We start from the raw sequence: 23,680 nt of genomic DNA, 5'->3' as shown, positions 1-23,680 counted from the left end.
TAAAAGAAGTGTCATTTTTAGCCTGGCACATTTTGCAGAGTTAGCTTTAAAGTCTGTTAAAACTTCAAAGCTCAAAGAGCTTGAAAGAAAGGAGGATATCCAGGAAGAGGAAATGGTAGGAGCAGAGAGGCAGAACTCCTCAAAGTCCAAGACAGAGTAATTAATCTATCTGGCTGAAGTACAAAAGCTGCTGAGGAAGGCAGAATAGCTGTGTTGGCTAATAGAGAACCAAAGCGGCTTCCTAGAAGAAAACAGTGTGTGTGATATTTGAATGGAAGGAGGGCTATCTCCTGATTGAATGCTACAGTGGAGTACGGAAAAGAGCACTGGACCAGAAGTCACCCAACTTGTCTCTAACATCCTAGATTATATAGCAGGTTACCTCATTAACACATATGGACCCAAGCTTCCTCAAATGCAAACTGGAATTTAAAGATGAGCTACTAAAGTCTAAAATTCTGTATAGGAAACACTCCTGTAATCAGACAATTGATATGGAGACAACAGGCATAGGAATATAAGCACAAAATAAAACTGTGAGTCAAAACCTTAAAGGGAACAAATAGTAAGAAATATAGCTGTAGTTCAGATTAACTGTTCTGAAAACAGAAGCACTGAAATTCAACAGACTACCTGTAGACGATCAACATGAACTTTGACTCCTCCAATTATTCCTTTTTTAAAGGCTGCCAGCATATCTAATATGGGGTTGAACCGGCTACCTCTGAAAAATGAAATAATCAATAAAATGAGCATATTAGTCATAGGAAATTAGTAATCTAATACTATCTTTTGTATATGTAAAATACTATGCCACCTGCTAAGACAGATACAAAAACACAAGGAAACCTTGCTTCTAAAGGGTTCACAGTATTAACAGCCATGAGACATACACACCTTACTTCTTTCATCAACCTACCTTATATTGTCTTCCCGGATAAGAACAAGAAAAAGTGGACGTCCATGCATTTTCCAATATTGCTTAATGAACTGTAGAGCATTCTACCAAAACATAAGAGTGGGGCAAGGTGTAATGTCATAATATCTGAGCAGATGAGGATCCTTAACCATGTGAGGCAAAGAGTCAATAATACGTATTAATAGAGTGCACAATCAAAACCTGGGTAAATTAGAGTACTTAGAAATATGGAAACCCTTTTAAACCAAATTTTGCTCTTTAAAGTAATCACATCACCCATGTTTTAAGGCTCCCTTGCTGAGAATGTCTGTACTCTGTTGTACTTGCTCACACTTTTCCTTTCTCTGCCTAAGAAATAAAGCTCAAGGTTCCAGGGAGAAAAAAATATCATCTCGGTGCTGTTATCCAGAAGAATAATTTCCACTCTATATTACTGTGGATTTCTATTACAGCAGATAGTAGAAATTGAACTGAATCTATTCTATCCAAACCATCAGAAATGGGGAGAGAATTATTTGACTAAATAATCTACCTAGTCACCTACCTACCACCAAGCTACCTATACAGGCATCATATTAAAGACCTCCATAACACCCCATCAAGTACCAGGCACTATGCTGAATGTTTTATATATATACTAATTAATTTAATTTTCAGAACATCACTATTACTAATCAGTTTTAAGAAGAAAAACCAGGCACTGAAGAGCTTGCCCAAGAACAGTTGGTAAGTGACAGAGCCAAGATTTTAACAAACGCAGTCTGGCTCCAGATTTCATGCTCTGGACCATGAGGCTGATTCTCTGCTGTGCAAGTAAAAAGGGGAGTTTAACTCAACAACTTAAGAGTTGAGGTCTTACTGGGCATACTTCATAAGAAAATTATTTTGCTAATCTGACTTTTGTTAAAAAAGAAATAAACAAGTACTGGCATTTTAATAGTTTTAAAATAGTTCTCCTGCTTTTAGAACCTATATATTTTTATTCGATTTGTAGAAAGGTAACACAGCAATGACATAACTTTATGTAAGACAGATTCCATCTAATATTCTAATGCTGCAGTAATCTAAAAACTCTTTGACCAAACGTGTGTTTTATTTTCAAATTTTAAACTGTGTTAACTCATTGTAAAAGATACCCAGAAGCACTCAATTTAACAATATATGATAAAATCAATGGGAAAAAATATCATCCCATTTCAACCAAGAGGTATTATGAAGCTACCTTTATGTCATCTATCAGCAGTAAAACATCTTGAGACATGTAGAAATCACTTAAGTCGAAAATGATAGGGTAACAAACCACAGTCTTTCCTAGAATGCGATAAATCTGTAAAGAAAATAAAAACTAAATACAAACTATACTAAAGACAAAGGTACAGTACCATAAATCTCAATAAAAATTAAAACTGATGCTTAGAGTAAGCAAATAGCTTATAAAACTCATACAATTTTAATTATAGTTTCTTGATTCAATTAGTATGCCAATAAAGTAGATCATCCTTAATTAGATCTTTCCCAAAAGGATGGGAAAAGCCTCTGATTAAATAAATATTATTATAAATAAGGTATTTTACAAAGCTTAGAAATAACATAGCAGGATGATGATTTACTCTCAGAAAGCTTCTGTGATATAATGTAAAATACGATTTACTTGCAGAAAATAATAATTCAGATGATAAGCCCAAGTATAAATGACATATCATTTTACTAGGAAGTATTATAATACAAATGTTACTCAATGAGGAAATTTTCTGAGCACCTTTGATGTACCGAGGCAGCCAATGGGCCTATCTGGCCTTCCGGAGAGTCCTAACTTTTCATTGATGCCCAGGTGGAAATAAGCCTGTAATACACAAGGTTGTAAATCAGGTAAGAACCCCATGCTTTGCTTTGCTCTTTTCTTTCTCTTTCTTTCCCTCTTTCTCTCTCTTTTCGTCTCCCTCTTCCTTTCTTCCTCCCCCCTCCTTCCCCTCTTCCTTTCCTTTCCCTCTTTTCTTTTCTTTTTCTTTATTTTTTCCTCCCCTTCTCTTCCCTCCCCTCCCTACCCTTCCCCTTCCTTCCTTCCTCAAGGATGACCACTTAGACTTGGGGTTACTGAGCTTTTGAGAGCAAAACACTTGTCATAAACATACAACATGCATGGTTTTGATTCATAAAAGGACTCAAAAGACACAAATGTTTCATGTATCACTAAAAAAAAATGGCTTCTTAAAAAAGAAAACACCATTAATTTTCTCCTAGCTTTTCACATTTCAGTATTTCCTAATAAAATGGAATCATTTGTACTGATATTTCTGATTATATGAGTTTCATAAACCAACGTGTATAGTCTTAGGTCTTATTTTTTCTCACAATATCTTATGAAACAATTTGACTTTGGTATTTCTTCAAAGGGTATAATTTATTATGCAATCCCAGGAAACACCAAAAGTATATCTGTCATAGATTTTAAAAAGTACATAAATATACATTCACCTTATACACATACATCAATATATGCAAATATACATAAATGGGTTCAAATAATACATAATCTGTATTGTGACCCATTTTTTAAACTTAACAATGTGATGTTACAGTTTCAAGATGTTAAAATGAATCTATGCATCTTCTATACTGCTAAAACATACTGATGGGGAAAAATTCTGCAGAAGTATTCGAAAACAGGGAAACATGCCACAGTGAAGCAGAATCTTTCAGAATTTCAGTAAAGTAAAAGCAGATAGCCTTATAAATCTTGGAAATAGGAGTTAATTAGGAATTAGGAGTTACTCAATTTCAGAGCTGAGCACTTAATCCAACCTAGAAGTCTCCTTATCCTAATTAAACCCATTCTCTGACATAGGTCACTCCTAATTTTTGTTATCTTAAAAATAACTCAGTAACATCTCTGGACAGTATATAATTATATTCCAGAATAATCTCCTAGACTTCCTTGATCAAAGAGAATGTATCTTCTTTCAAACATAATGCTTGGTTGGTTTTCTACTAGAAATAATGTACAAATGGACACTGGCATTTACCAGTGCACAGGCCTCTTTGTCACTATCTTGGGTCAAAATCATATTTCATTTTACTTTTAAAAAATACTGTGTTCAAATATTTTGTGGTTGAGCATTTTTCAATACAGTAAGTGGCTATTTGTATGTTCTATTTTTTTCATTTGTTCCTTTTCTACTGAGTATCTGTCATTCTTTTTTATTTGTATGAGATCTTGAGAGTCAAATATACCCTTTTAATCAAATATTTTACCAGTTTTCACTTCTCCAATGTTATTATGAAATGGGAGAATGACTGCATGATAGGTTAAACATTTCAGAATGTGGCATTTCAATCTAAACATTTTTTCAACTAAGAAATATTATAAGCCCCTTTGATGTACCAGGTTGTTTATGCTACATTTAAATTTTTCAATCACTTTCTTATTGCTTCTTGGCACTACTGTCATTCTAAGAATGGACTTTCCCTCCCAGTAGCTATAAAAGTATTCTGTTTCTCTTCTAATGATTTTATACTTAAACCACCTTAAAATATTTAAATTTTTAAGCTGTCTGGAATTTGATGAGAGTTAAAAAAATCTAAATTTTCCTAAATGGAAAATCAAACCAACTGTTTCTACACAATCTCTTGATTGTGATTTGAACTGATTTCAAATAACAGCTTCATCATATACACAATTAACCAGAGTTCTCTGTTCATTCTGCTGTGTCAGAGTTAGCTCTTTCTCTTTCTCCTTCTGAACTGTACATTCTTAGAAAATAATAGCATCTCTAACTTGGCCCTATGCCTGGCATATAGCTGGTATTCAGGACATACTTGACGATGACTGAGAGAACAACTAAATGTCCTCCTAAGCTACAGGTGCTACGAATAATGATTCTGCAATAAGCATGACATAAACCAACTGGCCAGAAAAAAACACTCTATAAGCATATACATAGCTACCCTGAAACTAGCACATAACACCAGATAGAGCCACTATTCCCTCAAATACTTTCAGTTTTTCAGAAATAAAGTATGCCTAAACTACTTTACATTTATTTTAGACAAGTGGTTATATTAATTAATCATGCACAAGTTAAGACACCAATCCAGGTAGAGTTCCTTTAAGTATCACTATTTACTTCAGTAAAAGATTATTTTCAACAGTTTCAAATATGGGACACCTGGTCTCTGCCGAGCAGACAGATCTGCATTTCAAGGTGCAGATCTGTTGCCCCCACCTTGTGCACAGTCACAATACATAGCAAAGACCATCCACAAGAACAAGAGTACTTCACATTAGGTCTGTATGTAAGAGCATAAACCTGTATTTATATCAGGAAGCAAATCACACCAGTGTTAGCGTTATCGTGAACATTAACCACACACTGCAAAACTCATGCTCTCAGCTATTTTCCCTTATATGCTTTTCATTAACTTGAATGAAGAACACTGTAGCTTTTCAGAAAGGATCAGCTATTGCTGTAAGAATATGTATACCAACTAAGATTTAAAGGAACACATTTACTTTCAAAAGACTGAATCATAAGGCGCCGTATGTTGCCAGTACACCCTGAGGATGAATCCGCTAGTTTGGAACACAGAGGCTGCACATAAACTACCATCTTGACACGTGTACAAGGAAGCTGGGTGTTTGATGACATTTTTTTTTTTTTTGTACCAGGGATCCACAATTTTTTTAGCCATATCACACACCCAAAGTGTAAATTGTTTGTTAACAACATCTAATACAATACAAAGTGAGTCAGACCTGCTGTAAATCCCCACTCACTCCATAACAAAATGTTTTCTACTGCATCTGTGATTCCAAAGCACTCTATATAGACATCTAGTAGAGCACTTATCAAAGTAGACTATAATTATTATTTCACACCACTCGACTCAGAGGTCATATGAGTGCCTAACAGTACTGTGTGCTAGCAGGAGTTTGCTGAAGAAAGAATAAAATGCCATATTGAGGTCATTTGTTAGCTGCATTGGCCTTTCACATCTTGACTACATTATCTGGTAAAGACTCATCTACCATAAAAGTTTGGTAATATTAACTAGACTTGAAAACAACCGATTTTGGTTAATTTGTTTTAAGGATATTTTTATCAAAGACTAAGCTTCATTACCATTCTTCAGAACTTTCAGTGAGAGACCATAAAAGTGTGCCCACAAAAACAACCTACATCTGAGTAAGTGCACTGTGTGGGAATGTTGTGTCATCTCCCAGCTTTGGAGCTCCTCCATTCCCTTTTGGTCACATTTATCCTCCTTCACCATAAAATATAGCTCTTGACCATTTACATCGTGGTGTGATTTTAAAGTGTAAACTACTCAAAGGATTCTTGTGTTTTCAGCTTTATCTGTTGGGATGGTTGATTGATTGATTGTGTCAACATGAGAAGTTTAGTTAAGAGAGGCTAACCTCAATTGGCTCAGCAATTTTACACTCTCAGGTGTGGAAGATCTAGCCTAGGGTGACTCTTTATCATCTGGATGGTATAGAGGAGAAATGAGGAAGGACAGATCTGCTTCTGTTTCTCTACAGACATCATCTCCTGGTTTCCGGTGCACATCCTTCAGCCTTACTGCATAGACTCTTCAGGCTTCTATCAAAGACCCATTCGCCTCCTGATACATACTCACAAGGAACACTGCAGTGAGCTCCAAACCTTCAACTAAATTCTTCAGTCTCCAGTGTGCAGACAGACTTTCTGGACTTTTCCTTATCTGACTTTGTGGGTGGCCATTGTAAGGCAATCTTGTAAATTCATATGTCTTTATATATATTATGTTATATCTGTTTCTCTAGTAAATACTGATACTACTAGGATGGGGAAGTCAGCTCTAAATTTGTTTGAGGGAGCTTTAAGGATCCTCAAGAGCTGGTGCTGGTGGTGATCTGACTCCCAGGTTCTGGTTTTTGCTGCCTATGGGCAAGGTCCAGCCTGGTGATCTGCAACAATGGGGTCCTACATTTTCCCATGTAATGTGTACCTCAAGTCTCTAAGCCTTCATTCTCTTTGGAGCATCAAGGCTTTGACCACAACCATTATATTAACCTGAACAACATACCCGTGATCACTTCAGATATACTGTTATAAACACTCCTGCCAAACACTGGGGAGTTTGTTTCTCTATTGCTTTTAAGAATTACCAAGTAAAAATGGTAATTTATGAATAACCAGCAGAAGCCAACAATTTCCAGTCTAATAAATACAAACCCAGCCACTTCTTGATTCATTTGCAGAGGAGTGTATGCAAAAGGCACCAAAAGTCACCTTTCAATCTCATCCTAAATAGGTATGTTCTACATCAAAGATAAACTCAGACATTATTTTATAATTTCTTTGAGACCCAACAAACCAAAGAGGTAGGAATTACATTAGATTCCAAATAATAAGGGAAGTAGTGGCTACCAAAAGTATTTAGATATGAAGCTTTTAAACAGTTAATAAAAGGAGAAAATTAAATAAAAATATAAAGAATAATTTTACACATGACAATTAAAATGAAGACAAATTTGTTATTAAGTATTTAGCCTAGGCTAGTAATAAACTTTCATGAGAAGCAAAAATCAGCAAGACCTATGGAATATAATTTAATACACACAATGCAGATTTTTTAATTTGAAAAATAAGTGGACTTTTCACTTAATTAGAAACTTTGGGATTAATGATCCTATCTTAGGTTTGAATTTCAGTTATGGATCTTGGCTATTAACTAAGTCCTACTATCAAGATCTACTATCTCTACAAGGAGAAAAATCCATAATCACTTACTTTTACAAGCTCCTGCTGAGGCCATATCTGAATGGGCTCTACCTGTTGAGGAGTTTGAGTTTGAATACCATATGTGTTGAGAAAAACCTGAAGGCTAAAGAATGTAGGGAAAAGAAGAGAAACACATCTTTATACAATGCATTTATAGTTCAGGAAATGAATGAGAAAGCTAAAAGGCAATGCTAACTTGGGACATAGTATTTATTTGTAATATCTGCAATATGCCACATGCACTGGAATAGAGACCCTCCTGGATGCTTCCCAAAACATCAGACAAGAGCTTTAGGGGCTGACAGGAAGAGTAAATACTAATTTTGGCAAACCCCATAATGCATCTGCATTAATTTATCAAAACTATACCCCAGGCAATACTGGCACTGGTTACAGTTTTTAATATTTATATCATCTAAGATTAAATTATTTTTAAACAGGAAAAAAAATTTTGTGCTGGCACTTAAAAATGACATGAATAACATCCTTGAAACCATGTGAAGAGGCCTATGAAATTAATCTCTATTACCATTGTCAATATGGGAAGCATAAAGCAATCATTTCCCTCCCCCTCCCCAAAAAGAATACACACTGCCCATACGGATTCCATACCGTTGGCTTTCTGCTACAAGTGCTACATGAATGACCAAATCATTTTCCAGTGGACCCTGTAATATAAAATAAGGGAGAAAAAACATTTAAAAAGATTTGTCCATCGTCAACTACAATGAGAATCAAGGACAATATTAATCATCTCTAAGCAGTTCATTAAAATGATGGACACCAGCTGGCTCTAAGTATCCCCTTTTCTTTCCTTGCTTGCCACTGCCGACTAATCAATTTGATGGTGTAGACAGAGTAATGGAACACCAAGGAATGAAAAGTCATAAATCTCATTACTACCAGAGGGACTAGATTGTCAGGGCTATTTTGAATGACGCATAAGAGTAGTTTGGGACTGAGAGTCATTTTCCATCATTTAATTCTGAAGGGAAGAGGAGGAACTAAAAATAAAAAGTCCATTTATATATTTTCTGTAAAAAAATGACTGAGTTAAAACTTTTTATTTGACATCTTAACCACATATAAGGTTATTCCTTTTCTTGTTAGCCAATTTTCCTTTGGCATCTTATGTATTGAAATATCTTTATTCTAATACAGAGTTATTTGGTAGCGAATGAACTATCCAGTTGACTATATAATTAACATTATGTTCATTAAATACAAGCTGTTGTCCTTAATAGTTCTAATGAAAGACAGTATTGGATATTTGCTACTCTTTGTGGAAGAGATTCACTATAACATATATTATATATTATTAAAATCAAACCAATTTTAAGTCTGTGTATAATTAACAGAGAACATTAAGAAGTACCAATAAATTATAGTCTGAGGGACCTCTAAAAATGCTGATCAAATATAACTCCTTTTTGGTAATGAATCCAACATTACCAATAATAAGCTGTAAAACATCTGATTTACAGCAGTCAGTTCCTCTCCATGGTATTCACTATGCTACTACAATTTATGTATGATGGCAAGAAAGAAACACCAGAATACATTAATCAGCTGTAAATATACAATCAAAGGGATGGTTCACAGAATCATCATGAAAACGCCATTACAAGCAGACTGGCATATGATTTAAATGAATGTATATGAGAAAATACATAATAATCCAAGAAAAACAAATACACATTTAATATTATAAATTCTGTTTTTATTTAATAATGACCTTACAATTAAGTCTTTCTCAAAAGGATGAGAAATTAATTATTCAGAATCTCATCAAGATTTCAGTTATTTTCCTCATTGAGTTTATTGGCACATTTTAGGTATACAGTACAGTTAAATTCATTATTAGGATCTTGTACCTTTACATGACAGGTCTTGGTTCTCATTTTTTTTCCCCTTGCCCCTGCCCTCCCTTCACCCTCTCCCTCCTCCCCATTTACAAACATTTTATTTCCATTTTCTCCTATTTTTTTCTTTTCCCTTATTACCTTTCCCCTACCCTTCCCACTCTCCCTACACCTTTAGCCCTTTCCTTCCTATTTCACACTGTCAATTATCTCATTAGGATCTTATGTACTATTATAGTTTTTCACACCAGAGAAACTATTTGGTATTTACACGTGTGACTTATTCATCAAGATTTCTAACAAAAAACAATTAAGCTGACGATGCTTAGAATAGGAGTTACTTTTTCAAACGGAGGATTACCCTTAGAATGGGCCATCATGTACAATCTTCAAAACAACCATGGCATTCTCAAAAAGCAAGTGAAAAAAATAGATATATATACACTAGAATACAGAAGCAATTTCAGCAACAGTAAATAAGGCAGCTAACACATCCTAATGGATAAATTGGTATCTTCTTTTTAAATCATAGACCTGTTTAGGATAATGTTGTTTCCATTTGTATGATGGAGTACTCGGATCTAAAATGGCCACTATACATGTTGAATCATGGTGAGCATGGCGAGGGATTATTAGATGGCTGAATAATTCTTCAAATATAAAAACCCAGCACCTTAGAAGTTTTGATTCACAAGCCATCGGCCATAATGAGACTAAGCTTTCCAGTTCAGCCTGAGTAGAACTCCTCATACTTCTCTCCTCACAGAAAGAATTCAGCATCTGCAGTTCTATCATAATTCTCCTTTCCTTTCACTGCCCAAGAACCATCTTTTCTTTGTTTTTTTCATTTTTTAAAAATTACCATCATTACTATTTAATGAACAACTGTCCAGGCAAAATCCCAGTTCTGTGTTTAATCAATAAAATGGAAATGATAATATTTAGAGTGTTTACCACACACACAGAGGATCAGACAAAAGAGAACCTATAAAATATGTATAAATTTTAATCTATTACATGTATCACTTCATAGTTTTACTTGTTAGGTGACTATGTCATTTTACCCTGCAATAAGCTTTGGTTTGTTCATTTATACATCAGGAATAATAAAAAAATATCTACTTCATAGAAGTGTTATGAGGATGATATATAGCATATTAACATTTAACATGGGCATATAATAACAATTAAAAAAATAGCTAGCTTCTTCATTAACACCAGTAACATAACCACAACGCTCAGCGAATGTACTAGGATTTCTTAGTTTTCTGCTTTACACCTGCCTTTGTCCATTTTCTGTACTTAATTGTTGGGTTAATTTTCTCATATGAGTATTTACATGTAAGACATGGTCAGAAAATATTGCTGAATTAATGAATGAAGAAAAAAGCAGAATGACGGGTAAGTACACAGATAGATCTAACATCTAGGACATCAGTTCTCTATGCTAAAACAAGTACTCTCCAAATAAAGCCCAAATTTCCTGAAGTTTCAAGTTCTTTTTCAACTTTGCTGAAATCTACTGTCCTGTTCCTGTTTCCCATCTATGTTGAGCACTCCACTAAAGAGACAGTTCACTCATGTCTGCCTCAAGTTTCTGCCCATTGTCCATCACATCTGAACTACTGGTCCTCTCTGTTTATCCAGATACTGACTCACTTTTTACCCAGTTTCCTGCAAAAACTCCCTCAAATGTCAGAATATTCAAATATCTCTTCTTCCTAGTAGCAAGAGCAGGAACTGTCTATATGAATCACTGGACGTTAGTCATCGATGCCTCATACCATCTCTTTGTAAGGGTTGTCAGTTGTATGTATAACTACAGAGCCTACAGAGCCTGAACTTCTTGAAGGGCCCCTCATGCTTGCTCTTTTTCACTGGGGGTAGTAATATCTTTAACTAAAAGAAAGGCAATTGGTATTCATTTGATAGTCTGGAAGAACATTTTTAGTACTGCTGATTACATTTATTGGCAATACATAAATTTTCCCTTGAGCACATAAAACAAATATTCATAAATATAAACAAGGTTTTTTGCTGTTGTTGTTCAATATGGGGACTGGACCCAGGGACTCTGAATTGAGTCACATCCCCAGTCCTTTTTAATTTTAAATTTTGAGACAAGGTCTCACTAAATTGCTAAATTGCCCTGGCAGGCCTCAACCTTGCAACCCTCATGCCTCAGCCTCCCAGAATGCCAGGATTACAGGTGTGTGTACCACCGTGCCTGGCTAAAAAAGATTATTTTTAACAAAAGGAAATAATCATAAATAAATGTACACACAGTTATATAAGGAACAAAAAATGCAATAAGTCATATTATTTACATGCTTGAAAACCAACAACATACAGTTGTAAATATTCTGGTTCAAAGTTTACATTTTTAGGGCCAGGGATTTAGTTCAGTGGTTCTGGCACCTGCCTTGCAAGCACAAGTACCTGAGTTCAATCTCTGGTACTTCCCCAAAACAGTTCACATTTTTATAAATAAAGTTGGACTGTATTTTTTAAAAATTTTCATTATGATAACAAAAACACATACATTTCAACATCTTAATCAGTTTTCATACCATAACTTACCTATTAGCTGGACACTACCTATGTTAAAGTTGCAACTCATCCTGCTTAAAATTTAAAACTATGGTAATTACGACACTATGTGTACATCTGTCTGGATTCTAGTTTTTAAATTACTCAAATTAGGTCAAAGTATAAGGCTGGGAGATTTGCACCTGAGAGCTATAAATAAAACAGTGCAATAAACTTTCAAAGGATGTACAGAGAAATCTAAATGTGTCTGTGCCCTCAGATTTTCTTCCCCTTGTTCTTTTTTAATCAACTTTTTTCAGTAGATAATTTATTCATAATATTCAAAAATTTAAAAATTATGAAAAAGTTTTCAGAGAATGTCTTTTTCACCCAATCCATTGTTCTTTAACATCTAATGACCACGTAATTGCTATGATTATTCATCCCTCTTTCTTAAATTTCCCCATACCTATAACAGCAAATACGAATATATATTCTTCTCACATTTCTACACAGAAGGTAGCATATCTTAAGTACCTTTCCAATTTAATAATTATATATCATGGTGTTCTTTTCATGTAAGTATGCCTCCATATTCATTCTATTTCATATTCCATTTTCTAGCTATGCCATATTGATGTCATCGTTTTCACATTTTATTTATTTTTTTGGTACCAGGAATCAAACTCAGGACCTTGCACTTGCAAGGCAGGTATGGCACCACTGAGCTAAATCTTTGGCCTTTTTAAATTTTTAAAATTTAAGAATAATAAACTTTTTGGACTGAACTCTCTGGAAATGATTATGATTACATGGTGGCACCATTAAATATCACATTCTAATTTTACTTTTAAGAGGGGAATAACCACTCAACCCAATTCAGAGGCATCACTACTACTTGATCATATGAATCATTAGAAAACTATTTTCAGAAAGACCATTAATTGGATTTTTGGAAGGGGGCAGTGAAAAGAGTATGAGTCTTTTTTAAAAAGATAAAAAGATGCACAGTTATTCACTGACAACTTATTCATGGAGATAATACAATAGCTTATCAATAAGATTTACCTCATTATTTTACTGCCTGTATTGGTCTTTTAGTTGGGTTGAGAATGTTCAGAATGTTATCTCTTGAGAGTGTGCTACATTCCATGTGTTATTCAAGTATGTTGCATAAGCTCATAAGAAATCCCATTTTAAAAATCAGGAAAGTAACACAGAGGTAAATAATTTGCCCAAGGTCATATATCTTAGGTGATAGAACTTGACTAATGATATATCCATGTCTAAAGTCAGTAAAGCACATGTCATAATATGTATTTCACACATTATGTGCTGCCATTACTATGGCTTGAATTAGACAGGATTCTCTACAGAAACAGAACTAATTAGATTCTATAGGTATATAACTATATATGTATTTTTTCCTCTACCTCTATCTCTCCCCACTCTCTTTCTAAGACAGATGGTGGGGACGGGAGATCATAGCAGTGATCAGAACTTTTTAGAGCTTTCAAGGAAATAAACAACCTGCTGAGCATGCAGACTGTAGGTTTGCCACCACTGGGCTATGGAAATTGGCTCATACAATCATATAATCTGGCAGGTACCAAGATCTATAAGGTTACATGGCAAGGTGGACTCAGGAAAGTTGATGTACAGTTCCAGTTTGAGTCTGAAGGCCTGAGAGGTAGGCCTTCAGATGTAGTTCCAAAGACTTGAGTCTCAGAGACAGCTAATATTTCAGTTCAAATCCAAAGGTAAGAAAAAAGCCAATGTCCAATTTGAAGGCAATCACATGAGAGAACCTTCCTCCTATTAGGGGAAGTGTAAGTCTTATTTTTCTATTCAGGCGTTTAACTGATTAGACCAGGTCCATCCACATTAGGGCAATCTGCTTTTCTCAGTATATTTGATTTAAATGTTAATCTCATTAATATGTTATCAACAGTAAAAACATCCGTAATAATGTCTGGTCAAACATCTAGGCAGCCTCTCGTCCAGTCAAGTTGACATATGAAATTAGTTGTCATGTGGTTATATGAACATGTTACAGTGGGGTAGGAGGAAGAAGGGCCCAAGGTTCCAAAAATCAATTCTTCATGCACTTGACATCAGACTTTAACACAACTCAATTTCAAGTGCTGGCTAGAAAATGCCCATTTTCTTATCTGCTTTCTGATAGAATTTAGTTCATGGCAATTAAATTTAAAAATTACTACCTCTTCAAGAAAATCATCTATATATGAAAAGCGTACAGTTCTTATTTGTACAATACTGTGTTGAACACTCGTCTAATTAGTCTTATGTTTAATATGCTCTATGCTGTGTAAAATAATCTACTGTGGCTGGCTTAAATAGGTCTTTTATTGAAAGAAAGGCACAGGAGAGGAAATAAAAAGAAGCCAACAAAGAAATGGGTCACACCTAATCTGAGGCTGGTCTTGCCCCAAGGGCAGTGCATTGGAACCGTTCTATGCCTCTGTTTAAGGCCTCACAGAACACTCATTTATACTCATTAACTATCATCAGTAGGTCCTGCCAACATTCAGCATTTTTTCATTACACTCATTTTTCAGCAAAACCTCATTAGCTGAAGAAGCCAGACAGATGCTTTCTACATCTCAATTCCAACTGGTGGCAAGGCACCCACAGTATTTCTCTGGCAGGAGCCAAGTTATTCAGTTTGAATGCAGGCATGTCCTGACTGAGATGCACTGGCACCTTGTTCTAATATTTCCAATCAAGCCAAAGCAGCAACATGGAGAAAATTAATAGGAAAGCAAAGCAAAATTAAGTAGAAATATCAGAGGAATAACAACATCAAGCATGGTTAAGAAACTAAAATTTGCTTAACTGGAGAAAGCTGGAAAAGAAGAAAATGACACTTTAGGATCTGTGCATTTTATACTGGGTTAGGAATTATGTAGGCTTTTTAAAGAGAAAAGCAAATGCATTTTGAAAAGTATTGCTAGACCTCTGTACGTACAAAAGGCCCAATGAATAAATCAGGCAATGCTTTTTGATAGCAATTCTTTATATAACTCCAATTATTTTAGAAGAGAATACTGAATGCTTTGTCACAGGAATTGACTTGTTAAACTATGTTTATTCCTTTTTAAGCACTTGCTGCAACTGGATGCTTCTTTATGTTTAAAGAAATGACAGTGCTAAAGGTCTTGCCCAGGTCCAAAAACAATGATGGGAGCTCAGACAGGAGAACCCTGATCCATGCTATTCACACAGCTTTAATCATAATCAAGAGTAGAAACAAATAAATGTAGAGAAACACAACAGAAAAGATCAGCTTCAGGAAATATCAATAAAGCTGAGGAAGGTACAGGAAGTTCAGAAAATCTGGTCATTGCACTCTCAGGATTTCTGAGTCATTGAAAAGGACCTCACGTAGTGGGTTACAACCAAAGAAAAACCTTCAACATGTTCACAATGGGGCTGTAATTCATATGCCTCGTTGCCAGGAAGCTTGAATCACTGGTGGTACAATTGTCCCATGGGGCAGTGGCTTTTTATTAATTTTACTAGTAAAAAGATTGATAAAAGTGTTTAGATCTGTTTGTACTACCCACCAGTGGTTTAAACTAGTGGAACGTGTTCACGGTAGACAAAAAGAAACTAGGTTTTCAGATCATGGGGAAAAAAGGAAATACAGCCAGTCAATTTAATTGTTGGTTTTTCTCCTCTTGGTGCTATGACTGGATCAGTTATCTGGTGTCAGAGACAGGAGAGGCCTTTTCCAAGTAACAGTGCATAATGGAAGCGGGGGGCAGTTATAAGACAGACTGGCTGTCAGGACTCCATTGTATTATTTTATTAGCTGAAATTCTGTCCAATATTTTGTCTGAAAAATGAATGTCCTTGATAAAATTAGTAATCCCTTTGGTGAATGAGGACATTTTGGCTGGTCTTGTCCCAAGAAAAGCAAAATTTCCTAGGTCCCATGGTGAGTTGATGGCAGCAGCACAGCTAGAGTTTACTGCACTTAGGGAAGGCCTTCAACACAAGGATGGGGACAGGTACAGAAACCACTCAGTATAATTCCTGTGTAAGGTGTCATGTGGCTAGAGACACTGCTGTGTTCAGACTACATAGGAAACCTTAGCTCACCATCAAATATAGTTCAAAAGCACCATAAATTGTTATCATATAATTTTCCTTTTGGCCAATAATGCTGCCCCCAAAAATGTACCCCCTTGGGCAAAACCCATCCCTCCCCCAGCTACATCACTGATTGATGATAGACCCAGAAGCAGAATCCAGGACTCTGGACTGAGTTCATCTAGCATTCTCTCCACTAAATCACACAGTCATATCTCACTGGTTGTACAGCAAACTTTCCAGCTCATTACAGAATTGCCAAATGCACCTCTCTGACTATGAATGAGGATGAATATAAAGGCCATGTGTACATTTTATTATAGAGTGATGCCTCCTAAGAGTGGCCCAGATTGGGGAAGAGTAAAAACTTTGTTCTACTTTCTCTTCAGCAAGTAGATGCTTATCCTAAAGGCAAAAAGACTGGGGTTGAAAGACAGTGCAAGGGCCAACTTGTGACAAGATTTGTAGCCACGAGGTTAGACCAAACAATTTAAGAGAGATACCTGGTAGGCTCTAGACTCCAGCAAGCCCTCAGCTGTAAAAAGCTATCTCCACAGGGTGGAGGCCACACGTTGTAGTGTGTATCCTCTCTGGGCTCTAACTGTGAAGAAGACACTGGACCATCACTCTTAGCAAATGAACCTAAGAGTTTTCCATATCAAGGAGATCACAATTCAACAGTTTTGTATATCAGAAATGTTTCTGTCTTTGAGGGTTTTGTTCATATGTTCATGTATCTAGATATCATGGTGTGTTAGTTACTTTTCTCTCATTGCTGAGACAAAATATCCAATACCCAAAGTTAAAGAGAAAGGGGTTTATTTGGCTTACAGTTCTTAGAGGTTTCAGTCCATAATCAGCTGGTTCCACAACAGGGATGGCAAACAGGCCTCATAGAGGAGAAACAACATGGAGTTCACAAGGTAACAAGGGCAATGAAAGAGAGTTTAACAGCACTTTTCTGACCGTTTTATCTTATTCAGACTACCAGGATCAGGGCAGTGCCAAACTAATCACTCATGTGTAGTGTTTAGTAATCACACACCCTTTGCCCCAACATCACACATTTCAAATTCAACTGCCTCTGACAAAGAAAGTCCTACTTCATCTGCATGAGTCTTTGAGGGGCATCTAAACACAAACCATAACATATGGTAAGTAGTAGGGATGACAGAGTACCAAAACCTTATGCCTGTTCTATAAGAATTTACCACAGAAGAAAGAAGATATTTATACAGTTCACATGATATTAAAATGAGGTACTTAATGAGTATTTTGAGGGTAAAGAATGATGCATGTGATTTAGCCATGGGGAAATGAGGAGGACTTTAGGGAAAGGTTCTCAACAGAGAATAAAGTATATCAAAAATTGTTCAAAGGGGCCAGGGATTTGGCTCAGTGGTTCAGCCTCCTGCCTCGCAAGCACAAGGGCCCAAGTTTGATCCTTGGTACCAAAAAAGAAAAATTGTTCAAAGGGTTAAAAATGTGTCATTAAAGAAATTATCAGTTAATGAAACTATTCAGTTAATAGTTATCATTTACTAAATGTCAAACAAATAAAACGAAGTCCTTTAATGAAAATTATATTTCAGTGGGAGGGAGACAGAACAATAGCAACAAATAGTGTGATGATTAATCTTGGTTGGCAACTTGCTTGACTTGAGAGATTAGTAAAGTACACCTCTGGGTGTGTCTGGGTGGAACAAGGGAGTGTGACACCAAGAACTTTATCTGGTCTCTGCCTCCTCCCTCTGAGTCTTCCCCTACTCAGCTCCTGGGCCACCCTGAAGTGAGCAGCTTTGCCTTATCAAATGCCTCTGCCATGATATTCTGTCTTACCTCATACCCACAGCTATGGAGCCAGCTGACAATGGACTGTAACCTCTGAAACCATGAGCCAAATAAATCATTTCCTCCTTAAGTTGTGTATATCAGGCATTTTGTCACAGCAACAGGAAAGCTATCTAATACAAACACATACATAATACTTACTATGGGTTAGGCCCTGCCTCAGTTAAAACATTATATATATTAACATATTATGGTGGCTTTTGTTGCTGTATAAATGTTTGTAGAGGGCAGAACGGACACATGGAGATTGGCTGGAGCTTGAAGTTGAGACACGATGGTGATCTGGATTATAGTGATAGGAGTAAAAATGTAACAAGTGAAAAGATCTCGGAAACATTTAGGAAATGTAACTGACAAGTCTGGATTCGGAAAGGGAGAAGTAGCAGGGGAGACAAAGTGAAGGAAAGAAGGGAAGTGAGAAAGGCCCTTGAGAGAAGAAAAGAACTTAGAAGAGCTTTTTGTTTGTTTGTTTTTAAGGAATGTCTTGGGAATAGGGGTGTTTCTCAACCTTCTGAGATTCAAAGAAAGGACCCAGTCATAGTAAAAGGCAAGAATCTTAGCATATACTTAAATCTACAAGTCCAATTTTAACTCTTTATTTCCCGTTTTTAACAATTTTGACTTAAGTATAAGGAAGGGCTCATGCTCAGCTACACAAAAGTATTCATTCTTCATTGCCATATTTAATTAATACTCTTGGGCTTACTGCATGGTGTCTTCAGTCTCTGATTAATGATAGGCTTAGAAGAATCATAATTAGTGTCCAGTTATCTGGCACACCATGTCACTGTGTCCCTTCCTATTCATCATCTTAATAATCTGACTCTACACACTGCACGTTTCTATGATGGAAAATGTTTTTAATAAGATGGTGATAGGATGTTCTCTTGCATACACACACTAAAATTTGAATATTTGCTCAAATTCATGAAAATTCATTAAGTTTATGGAAGTTATGAAATTATATGAGTTATATAAATTATATGAATATGTGATCTTTTAGCTTCTGAAAATGATTTTCAAAAAGTACATTTCTTAGGTACTACATTCCAACAGTTCTAATTCAATATGATTCTTAAGAAGTATGGATATAAAAGAATAATGTAATCTGAAAAAAAGATTGTAGGCAACTAAGCTCTATCTATACCAAAGCAAAACTATCAATGTATGGAACTAATATTTTAATGAAACTCAGTTCCAAATTAAAAACAACTTGCCAAATTAAAACAATGGCTAACATGTGTAAGGTGTAGCTTAATTAGAGTCACAAAAAAAATGAAAGAAATTTAACAGGTCAAATGTAGAACAATTAATTTTTCTGAAGTTGAATATAATCTAAAATATGGTAACAAATGGCTTTCTACTTAATGAAGCTAGTACCTCCTTGGTATCTTTTGCAATTCTTCACAAATTCGAATCCTATCTTGTCATCTACAAAACAGGACTTCAATATTTAATCCATAAAAATTATAAAAGGTCATATAAGAAATATCAGTATGTTCAAACTTCAGAGTTTTCAGATAACAAAAATAAGTGAGAAACTTTCCAACTTTTGAACAAGACAAAGGAATGACAGAAAGTGCTAATGTTTTCCTGTTACTACTGGTAATTCATTGATAAATGAATCAATTATTGGTTGATAGTAATGCAAGCACTGGTAGTTGTTGCAGAAGATGTAATAACATAAAACATGCTGCTTATGCTTCATCCAGCTTAGCTGCAACCAAAGGATGATGGGAACACAGGGAAGTGGCATTAGTAATGTAAGACCCACTTCACTACAGTGTATGTTACCATGGCTCACCAGGCCACATGTTACCACACCTAGGTTCGAGTCTACAATTTGCACATGTGACTCTGGACATGTCACTACTTCTACTACTTCTACTGCTACTTCTTTCACTCCTCCTCCTCTTTTCTTTTCTTTCTCCCTCTTATCCTTCTTCTTCATTTCTCTTGCTTATTTGCATTCTATTTCATTAATTTATTAGTACATGTCTGCAGTACATAATGTTTGGGGACCAGGCACATGTGCCTAACATATCTTAATTCCTCTTTTCACTTCCTTTCTTCCCCTGTCCCTCCACTCTTGATCCCTTTCCCCTGTGAGAAAGACCTATCTCCTTACTTCCTATTATCTATCTTTTATTTCACTCTGTATTTATACTTTGAGTTTCTCATATAAGAGAAACCATGAGTACTTAAGCTTGTGTGTCTGATTTATTTCACCTAACATTATGGTTTTGAAGCGCATCCATTTTCTTACAAATGACTCAAGTTAATCTTTCTTTATGGCAGAATAATACTCCACTGAGTGTCAATACCATATTTTCTGTATCCATTCATCCATTGAATATAGAGGGTGCTTCTAAGATTTAGCTGTTATTAGTTTCTGCTATAAACATGGAAATGCATGTATCACTATAATATGATGTCCTTAACACTTTTGGGAAGATAATATCTAGAAGGGAAACAGCTGGTCAAATGAAATTTCTAGTGTCAGTTTTTGGAAGAATTGCCACATTGATTTCTATTGTGGTTGTACTAGATTTTGTTCCCACCAACAAAGTGGAAGGGTTCCTTTTCTCCCTCAGCCTCACTAGCATTTGTGATTTGCTTTATTGCTGATGGCCATTCTTTCTTGGGTAAAATGGAATTCCAGTGTTGTTTTAATTTGCATTTCTATAATGATCAGTGAAGTCGAACACTTCATGTATTTATTGTTCTCATCTTTTTAAGAATTCTGCCTCAGGAATAACTGGCAATTTTTTTCCCCACTCTGTCGGTTATTTTTTCAATCTATTGGTTGTTTCTTTTGCCCTGCGGAAGCTTTTTAACTTAATATGATCCCATTTGTTGATTCTTAGAACTATTTCTGTGCAACTGGGGTCCTGCTCAGAAAGCCCTTGTCTATGTCTATGATTTAAAGATTTTGTCTTCTCTCAAGTTGAATGTTTCTGGTTTAACATTTAGTTCCTCGATCCATTTTGATTGTAGTTTAATACATGGTGAGAAATATGGGTCTAAATTCAATCTTGTGTTTGTGGACAGCCAGCTTTCCCAACACCATTTATTAAAGAGGCTATCTTTCCTCCAGTGTTTGTGTTTTGAACTCTTTGTCAAAGATGTCAAAGTTGTATGTACTTGGGGTTGTTTCTACATCCTCTATTCTGTTCCACTGATCCTTATGTCTGTTTTTGTTCCAGTACCATGTTGTTTTTTTCATCACAGTAGCTTTGTAATATAACTTCACATCTAGAATGATGGATGCCTCCTTACTTTGTTCTTTATATCCAGGACTGCTTTTGCCATTCTGGGTCTCTTCTAGTTCCATATGAACTTTAGGATTGTTTTCTTCAGTTCTATGAAGAATGCTGTTTAAAAATTTGACTGGGATTATATTCAATGTGTATAAAGTATGCCCACTTTGACTATAATGGTTCTGTCTATCCAGGAATAGGGAATATCTCTCCACTTTCTGATGTCCTCTTCAATTTTCTTTTTTCAGAGTACTGTCATTTTTGTAGTAAAGGTCTTTTACTTCCTTAGTTTAACTCCTAAGTATTTAATTTTTTGATGCTATTGTGAACGGTATTTTTCCCTAACTTTTTTCCAGTGGGTTTATTATTAGTGTATAGAATGCTATTGATTTTTGTGCATTAATTTTATATCCTGCTACATTACTGAATTTGGATATTAATTTTAACCAATTAATTGATGACTTTTTGTAGATCACATCATCCACAAACAATGATAATTTGACTTCTTTTCCTATACATATTCCTTTTATTTGTTTTTCTTGCTCTTGCTAATGTTCAGAATATTATGTTAAACTGGAGTGGTGATAGAGGACATCTTTGTCTTTTTCCTGATTTTAGAGAGAAAGCTTTCAGTTTTGACAGTGGTTCTTGAATTGTAGTTTCCCACTCTATAAAATGAGGAGATTTAAACAAGATTATCTTAATGCTATATTCTTTTAATATTCTATCAGGTATATGAGGTACAGAGGATAAATTTAAGCACATAGCAAATTATTTTGAAGTTTCTTAGGAAAACAAGAAAAAAGAACCTCCTTTCTGTTGTGAGGTTGGGTACCTAAATGGCTTATGTAGAAATTTATTTAAAAAAATATTCCCAAATGTGAGATAAAGTCTATAACAGTATTTTTGGGTCACGTATGTCTCTGGGAAGGAAACTTTTTGAGACTGAAACTATTTTCATTAATTTTATATAAGGGTAAATTTAAGTTATTTTATAATCTCATCTTTGTTTTCATTAGCTAAGCAACACTATGTAATATTAGATATTTCATTTTAGAATAGACAAATTTTGAATAAGTGGAGAACTTTTCACAAAAAAGAATTAAGCCACAACAGAAGGAGAACCACGCCTGCTCCCGACCCAGCAGCCATCGCTCAAGCGCCGGGAAGGTAGCCGCGCGGGCGCCCCTGAACCCTCATCACCCCGCACCCCCCTCCCCCGCACTCTCAGACCTCCTGACTGTGCCAGTCTTTGGACCGACTCTGAAAAGACAGAGGTGGTCATCAAGGGTATTTTTCTGAGTTCCCAACTTTGAACATCTTTAAAGAAAGGACGTGGGAAACCTGTAATAGAACGTTGTGGAGTTCAACCATTCAGAAGGATGGGGAACTCAATCTGGGCCTTGCAGCCCGAGGTCAGTCAGTGTCATGGGGTTGAGCCATCAGCTAACTGAGATCAGGGGTCTTGCGTCCTCGCTCTGTCGGAGCCATTAAATGGTAAATTTACTATATTGAAATTTTGTTCACTGCAGACATATTCTGGACTGCTTCTTGATTTCAATTTAATTCAAATGATTTAAGGGTGATAGACTAGTGACTACCACAGGTGGTCAGTGTCCAAGCTGTGCTTGATCTTAATGTGTTGCTGATTGTATCAGTTGGGTTAAAGCATTGGCATTGATTTGATGAGCTGTTTTCACTGATGTTATGAAGATGAGAATGTCTGTGGGTCGTTAGAGACACAGAAGCTAGGGCGCAATTATATCAGGAAGATTTGGGTGATAATCCAGAGATTAAACCAAGGACAGTCCAACAACAAAAATTAAAATGAGAAAACACTTAAGCAAGACACAAGGACAGACTTCCAGTTTACCAATGGCAAACAGTAGGGCAAATGAGGATGAAAAGGCCGATAGTGAATCACCAGGACACCCTGAACTCAAAGCACAGGAAGTAACAAAACAGATCAATCAGGCTCTGGAAAAATTCAAAACAGAAATAATTTCCCAGATAACCATAGAGATAGTGAGCAAAATGGAAGTCGTGATTCGAGACTCTAGAGCAGAAACTGACAAAAAAATAGATGAGCTCAGGACCATGATAGAAGCCATGAAGGCCCAGCATAAGAAAGAAATGGGAAAAATGAATGCCCAACATAGGAAAGAAATGGAATCCATAAAACAGATTCAAACAGATATCCAGGAGATTAAACACTCTACTGAAAGTGTATGCAACAGAATAAAAGAATGTGAAGATAGGCTCTCAGATATAGAAGATAAGATTGCAGTCAGTGACCATGAAAAGAGAGATCTCTTAAAAACAATAAGCGATCATGAGAAATTGATCCAACAACTCCTAGATGATGCAAAGAAGAATAAC

The 23,680-nt window shown here is 35.7% G+C and overlaps 1 protein-coding gene across 1 annotated transcript in view; it reads right to left on the bottom strand.

The window, feature by feature from the left end:
* Phkb (phosphorylase kinase regulatory subunit beta) overlaps window positions 1-23,680 on the bottom strand; it is a 214,358-nt gene that overhangs the window by 40,396 nt on the left and 150,282 nt on the right. Inside the window, exons 16-21 of the mRNA XM_033759669.1 lie at window positions 8,296-8,351; window positions 7,693-7,786; window positions 2,679-2,762; window positions 2,142-2,246; window positions 920-1,002; window positions 634-724 (exon numbers count right to left, since the gene is read on the bottom strand). Coding sequence (XP_033615560.1) covers window positions 634-724; window positions 920-1,002; window positions 2,142-2,246; window positions 2,679-2,762; window positions 7,693-7,786; window positions 8,296-8,351 — 513 coding nt within the window. The remainder of the gene's footprint in view (window positions 1-633; window positions 725-919; window positions 1,003-2,141; window positions 2,247-2,678; window positions 2,763-7,692; window positions 7,787-8,295; window positions 8,352-23,680) is intronic.

This window comes from Fukomys damarensis, unplaced genomic scaffold, assembly GCF_012274545.1.
Source record: "Fukomys damarensis isolate Sample0158 unplaced genomic scaffold, DMR_v1.0_HiC HiC_scaffold_37, whole genome shotgun sequence".
Lineage (NCBI taxonomy): Eukaryota > Metazoa > Chordata > Mammalia > Rodentia > Bathyergidae > Fukomys > Fukomys damarensis.
This window is presented reverse-complemented; position numbering and strand designations above follow the sequence as displayed.